The 14,473-nt window shown below is 43.8% G+C and overlaps 1 protein-coding gene across 1 annotated transcript; it reads right to left on the bottom strand.

Moving 5' to 3' along the window:
- Positions 1-1,206: 1,206 nt before the first annotated feature.
- Positions 1,207-14,469, bottom strand: QTRT2 (queuine tRNA-ribosyltransferase accessory subunit 2). Its single transcript, XM_002191773.6, has 8 exons — positions 14,202-14,469; positions 13,154-13,209; positions 11,829-11,905; positions 9,029-9,238; positions 7,892-8,091; positions 5,197-5,348; positions 3,602-3,719; positions 1,207-2,541 (listed from the first exon to the last, which is right to left on the bottom strand). Exons 1-8 carry the CDS (start codon positions 14,390-14,392, stop codon positions 2,280-2,282), a joined length of 1,266 nt encoding a protein of 421 aa, XP_002191809.4. The 5' UTR covers positions 14,393-14,469; the 3' UTR covers positions 1,207-2,279.
- Between the last annotated feature and the right edge of the window lie 4 nt (positions 14,470-14,473).

Genomic DNA, 14,473 nt, shown 5'->3' with positions numbered 1-14,473 from the left:
GGCACTTAGCTTAGCAGGCCACTAAGATCCCAGTATAGCTACATTTATCTCCTGATGACATCCAAGCTGGGAGATAAAGAAAAATTAATAAATCCAAATATTCACAGAGGTGGGGCATGACAGGGAGACTGACTGCTCACAAGTAGTCCCCAAAAAGTGTAAGACAGCAATTCCAAAACTATCAGTAAGGTTATCATCCTAAGAAGTATGAAGGAAATAGTGAAGAGGACACAAACACCAGTACCCCTTGTCCTGTGTGTCATCCCAGAGCATCCCTGACTGACCTGCTGGACACAACCATCGTGGTGCCCAAGGGCTGGGCTGACTCAGGCATTTCGGTGATTCAATATCTGGGTACAGGAGTGTCAGTGAATGAGAAGTCTCAAAACCTGTCTCCTCCCAAAAGATTTTGCACTGCAACATTGTAGAAACAGACAGTGCAGAAACAAGCATTGCAAGGTCCCATGCACTACCACTGCATCCCTCTTGAAAGAAACATAAATAATTTTTGTTTCATTAGAATTCCTGCTCTTTAAGTTAGGCAGACCTTCTACCTCATGCTCTATACCCAGGACACCATCTCCACATTTCCCAGTGCTGCATCAATTTTAAGAACCACAAAGTACTACTTGGAGTGAGGACAATAATTCTGTATTTTATGTCGTTTCTGTGGCTGAATCATTCTCTGCCATCTGTCTGAAGACAACAGTAGAGCACCATTTCTTTAGGATCCTGTGGAACAGAAGTGTAGTTAGTGCAACAGAGTGAATAAGGCTGGAATGATAAAAAGGTGTATGACAACCTTGCGTAGTTGCCCAAAGAGACAGGTAAACTAAAAACCCCTTATACTCTATGGTAAAATCAGTCTGATTGGGAGATACTAAAATTTTAAAGTATTGCAGAAATTGTGAAGAACAAACTACAAATAAATCCTTAATGGCTTTAAGGCCATTAAGTGTAGTATTTTTTCAAGATTAATTAAGGTAGTAGAGTTCTCATGAGGAGAGGGACAGGCAGCTGTCTTCCACAGTTCTAAGTCTATTATGACATTCTTTTGAAGCAAATAACTTGGAAACCTGCTTCATGGTAGGATCCTACTCCTAAATAATGCCCTCCATCAGGCTGCTAGGTCAAGTTTTCAGGAGGTATCTTCTTGAGTTCAAATTCTCTGGTACACCACTTCTGTCACACATTGAGGAGCCAGTGTAACAAATAATACATTTCTTTTATTGTTGCTTTGTAATATAAAATTATTAAATCCATGATTCCACATAAGGGGCAGTAAAAAAACCAACTGAGTAAGAGGAATGTAACATAACTAAGTCATATTTTAAAACAAGGACCCACCAGAACATTTTCTAAAAGTCCTTTCCTATGACACTTCCCTTCCACAGCTCCATCTCACAGTGACATTTGTGTAGCCTGCTCTGTGACCAGGGCTAGGGTGGCTGGAAAGAATGGTACAGACATAGTCACCCATGTGCTAACACGAGAGTGAAACCCAAAAAAAATGCACAGAGTTTAAAAAAAGTCCTACAGCAGGACATGGATTAAACACTTTCCCTTCTCTCTGGCTCCAATGTCACTGAATGGGACTCCTGAGGCAGGGGTGTTCAAGGCCAGGCCAAGGTGGCAGACTTCTGTCAGGCCCAGAGAACATTCTGCACTGCAGGTGGCCTGAGAGAGGAGTACACACATAGGCCCTGGTGCCACTGGACACAGCAGCACTTCCAGTCAGGTCTCTACAAGGACATAGATGCTGGCAATGTCTACAAGGACAGTGTGCTAGACTGAGGTGGAATTTCTCACAAAGGAGATGCATGATGAGAGAGACTAGGACACCACTAGGTTTTTCTAGAAAAATAATTACTGTTGAGTATGAAACAAGAGTCCCAAGCAGCTGCTGAGTCTCCAGGCAGCTGGATTAATTTTAAGTATATGCCCTGCTTTATCCTCAATCACAGGTTCAATTACTCTGTCCTTGTACATGGGAAACCAACAGTGAGTATTTGAAAACAAACCTATCCATACTGGTCTCACTGGTGAACAATCCAGGCTCTTCCATCCACCAGGAATGCACCAAGCCAATTAACCAAAAGAGGCGTTTGAACAAGATCATCCTTCCCCCACCAGGAAGTGAGATCTCTTTCAAACGCCTCCTTCAGGTCCCTCCAGGAAGACAAAAAAGCATTTTAAAGGCATTTTACTCCTGACAGGTGCAGGTGATGCAGTCCCACTGATGAGGATGCAGCCTGCAGGTTCCCCTGGCCTCTCTGAGCTCAGTGTCTCAGTGCCGTGCTTGCCGGGCCTTGCAGTGCCTGCCTGAAGATGAGCTCCTTGAGCTGGTCCAGTTTACTGTCCCTCAGGGCATCCCGAACGGCGCTGAAGAAACCAAAGTAGTGCTGGAAGTTGTGCATCATGAGCAGGACACCAGCCAGCAGCTCGTTGGTCACCAGGAGGTGATGGACGTAGGCACGAGTGTGCCTCTGACAGCAGTAACAGCTGCATCCTTCCAGCAAAGGACCAAAATCATCGTGGTACCTATGGAAGAAGCAATGTTGGGTAACATCAGAGCTAAGAAGAGCCATCCAAGCAATAAAAAGTTCCCCTGTAACCACCTGGCCTATTGCAGGGACCTAAGCCCTAAAGTCCTGAGGTCCTTAATCCAGATTTGCTGACAAATCAGACCAGCACCACTGGCACAAAGGACATCAGAGATCAGAGATGGTTTGGGTTGGAAGGAACCTTAAAGATCATGTAACTCCCACACCCTGCCATGGTGTGGGACCATGGCTGCTGAAACCCCAAGCCTCCTCATGCCAGAACTCACTTCAGAGCCCAAAGGCCAAACATTTAAGTCAGAATAATTCTGACTACATCACAGCTAACAGCAGAGAGAGGCCTCATCTGTGCCTCCCTGGCAGAAAAGCTGCGGTGCAAGACAGTTATCACACAGTTTATGAAGGAGAAAGCCACCAAAACCACAGATTTACTAATCCCACTATTCACAAACCAGTATTCCACTCTACTGTGAGATGCACCATTTCACAGAGAGAGCAAAGCAACACAACTGTCTACTCAGACAGCCTGGAAGTAGCTGTGACCAAGAGAAGGAAGGAAAAGTGGTAACAATGGCCAAAGTTTTTGTGAAGTGTCCAGAAATAGCAGACCTGCTCTGCAGCTGCCCAAACAGAATCAGAGAGTAGAGGGTCTCCACAGTCTAAATAAAATCTAGTATCTGAAGATGACCCAAGTTAGATGTTGAAGACCAAAGTGATTCCCAGACCACCTCTGTGAACCTATGGTCTTTCAGCTGAGACATAATTATGACCACAGAATGTTTGCTGAATAAATGATCACAAAAACCCTGGCTCTAGGTCAGGCAAAAACCCAGCACTTTCAGAGATAGGCTGTTGCCTGAAAACAAGCTAGAATGCTTGTCCAACACTCTCCACTCGGTGTCCAGAAGTACTCTCTTCAACAGCTTCATATTTTATGAAGTCTCTCACTCAGCTGCTGACCAGTTGCAAATAAATACAGAGGACTAAAGCATCACATTTATTCATACAGCTGCAGATACCCTCCTCAAAAACTCACATACTTTTTATCCTTCAGAGATATCTCAAATGGTGTCATTTCTGGGTCAGCTTTGGAGACTTCCTCCTGGTCTTCTTGAGCACCATTCTTCTCCAGGTCCTGGATCCCATTTTGTGGTAAAACTGATTAAATTAAAAAGACAACAGCCTTAGAAGAGAGTGCTAGAGCAGAGCAAGGGTAGCAACCTTAGAGTAGATATTTCTGCTACTTTCTTGCCAGCTGAAAACTCCTGCAACAAGTTTCTACCTCCTTTTTTCTAGAAAGCAGATATTTTACTTTAATTGCTGTAGATTAGTTTACACAAATACACTTTTAGATGATCAAAACAGCAAGAGACAAGTGAAAATTAATCAACTACAACTAATCAAAAGTTAGAGCTGAAACAACAGTATAACTTTTTGCTGCTCTACTGAGCTGAATTCTTTATAAAATGTCAAAAGTATTTTGTCTGAACTGCATGCTGAATAGAATGCAATCACCTGAACAAATGGATTTTATTGAGATTTTATTAGAGTAGACAGGCAACTCATCTGCATTCAGTCATTCTATTTTCCATGCTGTGATCACTCAGGGACTTAGATGCCTCTTGTTTTTAAAAAAAAAAAAACAACCTGGAATCAAAAGAGGCTGGTAGCACTAATTCAGAAGAGGTGGTTCCATATCTGCCTTTTCAGCATCTATTTGAAAAATAAAGAACCATCCCATGCTTTTATAGGTTTGTATTTTTAAAGTTTGTTCTTAAGGAGAAGGAGATATATCTTGAAATACCAATATTACTGTTTGCATAATCCATGCCTACCATGTTTAAAACAGACACGCGACAAAACCACTTTACCCAGAGCCTTATAATTAAAGAATAAAGTAAGACAAGATAAAGAACAAAACAACAAAGAAAAGGGTTAAAAAATAGCAGCAAGCACAAAGAAATAAGATGTTCTATTCTATTCAGCTGGCTCTGAATTATCCAGGCATGAAAAGCCATTAGGTTCTACCCAAGAGAAAAAATGTGAAATGTTTCCCTGTATTAAAACCATTTAATAGGCCAAAACAAAACAGCTGCTTGAAACACATTTGATAGGTGCTTTAATGGATGACACACATTCCCATCTCACAGTGTAATGAACAGAGCATTTTGGTTTTGATATAAACCTATGAATGCAAAGACAGAGAGGAAAACTGCCCAAATAAATGGGAAACTTCTGACAGCTAGAAAAAAGAACTTCAAAAATCTATTACTACAACAGACACATATTAATTTAATTCTAGAGAACACTTAATAGGTCCAGCCTTCACTGCTAATGGTAACAGAAAATTTGCCAATGGTGTCAAACTAAAACTCTATTCAGAAGGTGCTTAAGAAATATTTAATCATCGTATTTTGGCTAATGAGACATTCAGAGTCCTCAAGTTTTACTCAACAGATATCACACCAAAGCACCTCGCCTTCAAAAGCAACACATGGTAGTGGAATCCCACGTTTTCCAGTGGCCACTGCACTTATTTCAGGAACAAAGCCCTCAGATACAGATTCCTTCCAGTTATGAATTATGCTTACCACAATATAAATTCAAAAATGGTAACAAACATCAAGAAGCCTACCTGTTGCTTCAGGAGCTGGATGGCAGTCGTAACTGAAAACCAAGGCACAGCCTCGCTCCGTCACTTGGAAGGGAAAGAAGCTCTCAAAAATGTCCACTCCCCTTTCAATGCACTCAAGCACCTCATCTGGTTTGCCTACACCATGAATGATTCTGTAGGAGACACACAGGAAGAAAAATCTACAATATTCTGAGCAGAAGCAAGCAGGCACCTGAAGGAAAAGACCTCCAGGCCATGTGCCGCATATGTGGCTTATCTCTGCAACTGGTAACAGATATCATTCAGAATTCCATGTGCTTCTGCTTCCCCACCTCCAACATATCCAGTACATAACAGGTTTTTCATTATTTTCCCTTTGGAAGGCAGCAATAATCCCTCATTTACTGTGGAAAAACCCCACTCTGTTCACTATGTTTAAAGTGATTTGTATGTGATTTCTTTCACATACACATTAATAACATTAGATTCATCACATCTGTGCCATAGAACAGATATTTTCCTTACTCATGTTTGTGCCCCCAGTAACACCAGAATTGACCCTTTTGCTACCAACTCCCAGAACATGGACCCTTTTGCTTGTTAGCTTTTTAAAAAGAGTCTCAACAGAGACAGCAGTAGATTGCTGGTCAAAGATAAAAGTCCTTCAGGTGACAGACACATCCAATTGCACTTGGAAACTGCCTGAGGGAGAACACACTAATGAAAAACATCATTAGAAAGAGAAAACCTCCTTGCTTTAGTCTTCCCTTTTCTTTACACTCAACCTGCTCAGATGATTTACCCAAGAACGTGGGCTGTAACATCTCCTGAGACATGGTATTAAGAGCCAGGAAGAGCCTGGATGGATTGCCATCAGTGGTAATAGAGATCCTGCTGGTAGCCAAATTTAGTTGGCAGCTTCACCCAGGGTGGGTGAAGTGTAAGTGAGTAGAGCAGTGCCTGCTCTCCTGCAGGTGCATAGGCTGAAAGCAGTAGAAGTTAATGTAGGGCAATGAGGTAAAGAGATAATTAGGAAAATACACAGGGGCTGATAAATGAAGTCACAAGTTGCCATTTTTAGTCACTCTTCTAAGTACTCCAATTAAACTGATGAGCACAGAATAAGGATAGGAGAAGTTTACAGCATGAGTGTTTTATGTTTCAGGTTCCCATGACAGGGAGAAAATGAAATGCAAAAGTCAAAACAGTAGCTCTGCATATATGATCAAATCATTGCTGAAACTCATATGTGCACAGGTAAGGACAAACATTTGTTCTTGCAAGGGTTTCTATGCTACTGGAAAGAAACACAAATTTTATCAAGAGACTTAAGCCGCTTTAGGTACATGAAAGAATTCTTCATGAAGAGTACACTCATAAGATCATTTTCCCATCACACAAAAAGCAGCCACGTCTTGAGTGAAGCACAAAAAGTGTTTGTCTTCCTAGAGAATTTCATGCTGAGGAGAACAGAGCTGAAAAACAACTTCTCCAGAAAGAATGGCAAGGGTGATTCAGGAGCAAGGACTGCCTGAAATTCATGTGAGGCACTTCAAGAGTCCCTGGGGCTAACCAGCTCTCTTCCTATCAAGAGGTCAGAAACACTTGTCTTAACAAGACAAGCAAACTTTGATAGATGAGGCAGATGCACTGGTAGACACTGAGGTTAGCTGAGCAGATTGGACTCTAATGCTCCCAGGGGATCTTTCAAATAGCTCAACCAGACAGGATAGCAACAACACAGCAAGCCTCCTAATTGTCAGAAAAATTCAAACCCCAGGCATCCCTAAGCAAGAACAAGCTGCAACACCAGACACAGTGCTCTTGCATTTAATTTCCTTTTAAACACCATTAGGTCAGAGCAATGCTCTGCTAGTAGAGGGAAGGAGGAACATAATGGGGCCTCAGTCATTCTCTTCATAAAATGATTCTCTTCAGGAAATTATGAAAAAAGCAACCGTATTATTTCTGTAGCTGTTGCTCGGGTAAGAACAATCCAGTGAGCTCAGCCCAATAAAGAAAACCCTACACTTCTGAACCACTAGCAAATATCAGTACACATTTTCAAGAAGTCTTTAGTTACTGTTAGACAGTTATAAGGATCAAAAAGCTGCCACTCCTGTCCAATGCTTGGCATGGGCCTGATGGGCACAGCTAACAACTCAGATATGCAATAAGCCCCACACTGTCCAAGACGAGAACACCACTGTTCTGGGCCAGCCTGTACCACCCTGGGTAGTGCACAGGCTCAGTGCCTCAGGTCCTAGGACACAGCTGGCCACCAAGATTGTGTAGGAAGCACTGGCTGGTTAGGCCAGCACCCTCTCTGCGATCCACCAGCTCAGGCCAGAGAGAACTGCAAACATGACACTTTTACTGAGAAGTCCCTGCAAAATACCTCGATAATAATGGTTTTGTTCAAGCTGAACTAAACCATGGCCTCCAAATGCAAGTAACCCTGATATATCCTACTTGTAACTCTTCCTAAAAACTCTTCCTCAAACCCACAGTATGAGCAAACCTGGTGCCAGTTGCAGCTAAAAACTAAACAAGTGTTGAAGACTGCAGCCTGACAATGGTAAAATTTATGCAGCCTGGCACACACAGAGCTGTGCAATACAGCGATTATTTCCTACGGAGAAACTGTACAGCAGCCTGTAGATGCTCCTCATAATAGGACAGATGGATTTCTTGGGATGTTGCCCACACAACTTACCTTGGTTTATCCTCTGGCAGCTCTGCTGTGACAGAAGCTATCAGTTTCAACTTGGTCTCCTTGGCCATGGCACTTCCCTGGAAGCCATCTAGCAGAAAGCCACCCACAGGCCGCTTGGCAGTCTCTCTGGCTGATCTCAGCCTCTCTTCCAAGATATCTCCACCTTCAATTGCCCCAAACATTACACTTCCTTGTAGTTCCTGTCCCAGGAGAAAGCTACAAATGTTAGAGCATGCTCTGCCAAAGACATGAAAGACATCTAACAATCCAGACTTCAGATGCCTTCTACTAAAGCCCCACATTCCCAGGAACTTGCCAGAACCACAGAGTGTCATCTCATGTAAGACTATTCCCCACACAACACCGTGAAGTCAGAAATGGGACTAGTAGAGACAAGAGTCTGCTCCTTGCCTTGACACTAACTCACTGAGAGTTTTGATGCCACTCTTCCCACCTCCCTACACAAGGCAATAACCACACACCATCTTTGCACATGGCTTTGTATGGATGGGGTCTCAGCAATGGATACATTAGGGCAAAATACAAAGCAAGTGCCATTATCCTGGCTCTCAGACACCAGATGTCACAGGGAATTCCCTTTCAGAAGATACAAACGCCAACTCCTGTCACCTGTTTTCCCTTGTAGTGCAGACTCAGTATGTCCCCTTTCACTAAAAGGGAGTTTCAAAGCTGCTGGAAGAAATAAAGAATAGCACTTACTAATTCTATCAAATCCTCCCTCACTTGGAACCAAGGAGACTTCAGAGTGAAAATATGGGTTTTCGCAATCTGAATAAGAAGATCCCACTTTGCCAATGCATCTAATAATAATAAAATCTAATAAGGTAAGTGAAAGAAATGCATCATAACCCAAAAGCAGAAAGAAAAATCCTAAAATGTAGTTCTCCTCAACAAGTAGAGATGAGGGCTGATCCTGGTGCAGAAGACAATTTACTAAAGGAAGGAAGGAAAACTCACTGTGCTACTGCTTATTCCTCACTCTGGACTGTAAGCTGGGCATTCTCTGACATACATGGGACACAACTTCCTACTACAATTTTCTGGGGCTCGTCCAGAATGCAGTACAGACCAAGAAGCACTTGCAGGGATATTGCCTCAGTATCTTGGGGACCTTACCGGTGATTCTTCTTGCAGCTGAAGGCATATATCCAAGAAAGATAGTGACCTATCCACAGACTTCTGGGCTCTTTTTCTGCCAGCTTCCCCAGAAATGGTGTCTCCATCAGAGATGCACTGGAACCAGTCTGGCTGGATGGCCCGCTGGATGTCCATGAACTTGGAAGCTGTAATCTCCATGCGCCCTGAGCTACCCCACAGGGACACCATCTGTACAGGAAGAACAGGGAGGAACAGCAGTCGCAAAGGACAGCAGATCTTAAGGGTGAAAGAGAGAAGGAATTGGTCTGGTGAAACACCAGCTACTGGAATGTCAGCTCATTAGGTAAGTTTCCCTGGAGCCTGGCTCAGACAATCCAGCTGCACTTGGCACAAAGGAGATATATAACTGAACTGGAATTTCTACAATACTGTTTGGTGAAACCGTCCCACTCAACACTGACTTCTCCATATTGAAAAATCCAAGCCTCTCATCACACAAATTAGTGGCAAAATTGGGAAAAAAAAAAAAAAAAAAGAGCTTGAATTACCACCAAACTTGTTGTCAAGTAAGCAAAAGCTTATAAAAAGCAGCAAAGGCTGTGATGGCAAATACAACCTGCTAGTTTTCTGTACAAAATGCAAACCCAAGAAACTACTTCCTCTTCTGAGCATTTAACACACACAGCACATATGAATGTACGTGTTTTTATAAACCATGCAGACTGGGAAGAATACAAAAGCTTGTTAAACACTCAGTCTTAGAACCCCATGTTATTTTAGGTCCCAAATCCAGCAACTCTAGAAGGCACTGAAATACCCAAACCGAGCCAGTGTAAGGAATGGCACGTGCTCATTAGGATTTCACACATGATCTTCCCTGTCTCTTCATATGCTTCCCATCCTGCCAGCACACATGGGATCCCATTTTCCATTGTTACTCTGTGATACCCTCAAAAGAATTTATAGAAAGACAAAAAGATGTGGACAGAGAGGTTATCTTACCTGAACAACTCCAGTCTAGGCTATCAGATGTCACCATTCAATTCACTACACATTCAGATTCATAAAATGTTCACATTTTAGCCTACTTTGCAGAATCTGTAATCAACCTGTGAGTGCAGTCTGGCCATTGCTTTGGTTGTATTATTGTTAGGCTTTTGAAACTCTGCTCCAAAATTGTAAAGGGGTATTCAAGTAGGTTAAGTAAAGGGCTTGAACCCTTCAGAAGTCAGCTCTTTTCATCTGCAATTCTGTTCATGCTTTTTTAAATGAGAAAGGGTTTTCAGCCATCAGAAACAGCAAATAGCTTGGAGTGTTATGGGCACTTTTTAGGGCCTGAGGGTATAAACACATTCTCATAGCCTATGCCAGACAGACAGATTAAGCAGAGCAGTTCTCATGTATATTAATTTGCAAATTGAATTGCATCAGCACATGCAAAAAATATGAACAGAAGCCTTTTTTTTGGTCTGATCTCCACAAAGATCCAAAAGGATTGCACAAGTATACCACGAGCCTGTTGTCCATCCATCCATCCATCCTGATTACTTCTGACCTTATCAGCCATTTTCACCAAATTTGAATAAAACCAGAAGTCTCCAAAGCGATAAAATTTTTTGCAGATTTCCAACTAAAAAAAAAAGAGCAACTCCAAAAGAGTTCCAAATTTTGCATCTACAGAAGAACTGAAACACAGCAGCTGTATGTTTTTCTGCAGCAGCATGTTGTTCAGACAGTACCTGCTGCCTCTACTGTGAAAGCATTAAGGAACAGCTGGTAAAGGCAGGCAGAGGAAAGTCAACAGTTGTCTGAGCTAAAGGGCAGAGTGTAATCACATCTAGTTACCTTCATTCTGTTCTCTAGAGGAAAAAAGCTGCTTTAATAAATAAAATAGCCACTCAGCTTAGAGAGCTGAGCATTATCCTGTGATTATTTAAATCCAGCCAGTGCTAGGCTTTCTGGCACAGAGCTTTCTGTCCCATTGCTTTCAAAAAGCTTTCCTTATTATTTGTCAGCACAGATCCAGCTGCAGAAGGCCTTACAACAAGGTGACAGATATCTTCACCAGCTTATTTTAAAAACCCAAAAGTCTCTGAATCAAACACCCAGGTTTAGATTGCTGCTCTAACCTCAAAGCTGCACAACAGTGGGACAAGTTCCAGGTAATTCCCTCCCTGCAGAGAGACAGGACTCAGCCTGGATCCCAGCAGCAAAGAATATACACTGATAGCTGTCTGGCAGGAGTTATCCTCCTTCACTCAGTGACCTTCCACCAATTGTGGCCATACCCAAAAATCCCTTGGGACTGACTGTATCCGAGCAAGTGCCAGGAGCTCCAGCATGAAGCTGTGTCAGGCAGCAGGCAGTGTGTGGGTTGCACAGCAGAGCGTGTGCCTGTAGGGTGCAACAGGCAAATGTCTGCAACTATGCACCCCTGGATTGCTGAGCCACCCTCCTGCAAAAATTCTGATGTCCTTCCCCTTTGTGGGCCTGTAGCAGGTTGTATGTAAATACACACACAGGGGGTCAGATTTACTGCTTATCAGTGGCATAAGCTTGTACTGCAAATATGCCAAAACACAGGTATTTTCTTTCACTGCCATTTAAACCACAACAGCAGGGAACATGCTGCCAAGTAAAAACATGTGCAGCTTTATTTAGTTCGAGGTATGAGCATGTAAATGACAATCCTCTTTGTGCAAGATTTATTTTGCTAAGCTTGTGGCTGTCTGAGCGCACCCACAGAGATAAAGGGGGCACTGGCAGATTTGTTTTGGGAATGTAGGTGGACCCTTTCAAGTCTTTACAGCTACTGTACCTTGTTAGTGTTGTAGCCAGAGGGGCAGGGAGTGACTGGGTCATGAAGGGAGCAGTAGAGCACAGCATCTGGCATACCTGAAAACAGAGAGACAGATCCAGAGCAGAGTTTCGTGAACCAAAGCAAAGCCAAGGTAAAGATGTGGTCTGCAGATGTGCAAAGGGGAACAGGGTATTGTCCCCCAACAAATAAATCCATTCTGACAAAGAAAATATTGTTCATCTATCTCTCAGCACCAAACAAGACAGACTTCCTCCCCAGCTTTACTAACTGCCTGGAGAAGAGTGCAGCAGCAGGACAAACCATGAAACAACACCCTTTGGTTCTGCAGCCTGCATAGCTGCTTCAGGATTTATTTATCTTTCTTCTTGATTAATACTCCACCTATTAAAATTTTCCAGACCCAACAGCTGACTCACTTGACTAACCAACTGATATCTGATACACTGGAGACATCTGACACTTGACACAATCCAAACTAGCAACAGTCCCAAGCCCAGAACTTTTAAGGAAGGACAAAGTAGAATCATAGAATGGTTTGGGTTGGAAGGGACCTCAGAGATCATGCCTCAGGGGCAGGGACACCTTCCACTAGACCATGTTGCTCAAAGCCCTATCCAACTTGGCCTTGGACATTTCCAGAGATGGGACCTTCACAATTTCTTTGGGCAACTTGTTTGAGTGGCTCACCATCCTCACAAAAAAGGAGAGTGAGAGAACGTATCAACTACACAAATGAGAAATTTATCATCCCTGCTGGACTGGAGATCTCAAATGTCACACAGCTAGACAGTATGCCTCTGTGACATACAGCCTTCTCTTCAGAGAAAGTCACTGAAACTGGCAAAGCCTCCAGGAAGTTCCAGATAAAGACATTTTTCAATTTTTCTTAAAGGAGTAAATTGCTCCAAACAGTATGGTTTATTGAAATGTGGGTGCAAACTTCTTTTGGAAAGCCAAACCATCATTTTTTTTTTATATGTAATGAAATGCATGTCCCAAATTTTTATGTGTTTTTTAAGAAACTAAAACAAACAAATCAAGCTTAGGCAACTCATTTTTTTTTCTTGCAAAATGTACTAGATTCCACACAAAGAACTATCTGTAATTTATAGAAATTACATACATCATGACTGTCAAGCCTGACTGAAGGATTTTTGGCCTAGTGACAACATACAATTTCAAGTCTTCCTTAGTGTCACTTTGAGTGAGAAAATCCCTAAATATGCAAAGCCCATATAAACCCTACTATACTACCTGAACATGCTCTAGTGGGATCCACCTGTATTATCTCTCAGATATACAAGCAAATACTAGTACTTTACCCATAAATTTTGCAGCTCCCTCTTTATACTCCTCCAGGACGTCATGAATTTCTGCCCTGCAATCCAGATATAGGAACACATTAACTAAACAGACAACTGTCTAGAGAGATTGGTGGTTTCATAACTAAGGCTTTTTTTTCCATACTTATGCATTGTCTGACACTGAGTGGTATTTGCCATCCAGCTGTCAGACAGTGAAGCAGGGACAGATGGAAAGAAATGCCAGAGTAACAGAGCTCTAGAATCACAGCTCACAACCTGGGGCACTCATAGTTCTGTGGCAAAAAAGTAAAGCTTTCACCTGCACTGACCAGGGACCACTGACTTGATGAAGAGCATGAAGCTATACTATGACTTTTTTGGGAACATCACTAATGTGTTCACATCATTCAACAACTGCACAAGCTTTAACCAGGTTAATCTTTCCTTTCGGTTGCAACTTAACTAGTTTTGAGAGTTAGTTGCTGCTCCAGTTTTATATTAAACTTCTTTGGGTATGGGGTACCTACCACCTCTCTGGGCAACCTGGTCCAGTGTTTCACCACCCTCACTACAACACATATCCTCTTACAGTTTAAACTCATTACTTCTTATCCTACCACAACAGGCTTTGTTAAAAAATCTGTCCCCATCTATCCTAGGTATCCTTTAGGTATCAGAAGGCTGGCAAAAGGTCGCCCTGGAGCCTTCTCTTCTGCAGGCTGAACACACCCAAATCTCTCTGCCTGTTGTTACAGGAATGACGCTCCAGCCCTCTGAGCGTCTTTGTGGTGCTCCAAAGGACCTGGTCCAACAGGCGCACATCCTTCCCACGCTGCGGGCTCCAGAGCTGGATGCAGCACTCTCGGTGGGGTGTCACTAGAGCAAAGGGCAGAATCACCTCCCTCGCCCCGCTGCCCACCTCAGGATGACTGTGAAGTCACCACGATGGGTTTGGCCTAATTACGCTAAAAGTCACGCAGCCCTCTAGCTCCCTCCCCCCCGTTTCCTAGCGCGCCCCCGCAGCGGGCTCGGCGGGGCAGGAGGCCCGGCCGGGCGCGGTACTCACAGGGCGGGCAGGGCGACGTGCGCCACGCCGGGCACGCCGCGCACCTCCCGCAGCGTGTCGTGGGTGAGGTGCGGCGCCGCGCCGGCCCGCGTGTACAGCAGGCAGCCGGGCAGCGCCAGCGCGCCCGCCCCGCCGCGGCCCAGCCCCGCCAGCGAGCCCAGCCGCCCCGCTCCCAGCAGCTTCAGCCTCATCCTCGCCCCGCGGCGCCGCACAGGGACGCGGAGAAGGCGGGGAACGCGGGCAACGCGGGCCGCCCCGCGCCGGCCGTCATC

Source organism: Taeniopygia guttata, chromosome 1 (genome assembly GCF_048771995.1).
Source record: "Taeniopygia guttata chromosome 1, bTaeGut7.mat, whole genome shotgun sequence".
NCBI classification, from domain to species: Eukaryota; Metazoa; Chordata; class Aves; order Passeriformes; family Estrildidae; genus Taeniopygia; species Taeniopygia guttata.
The sequence above is the reverse complement of the archived record's forward strand: the minus strand, read 5'-3'. Positions and strand labels throughout refer to the sequence as shown.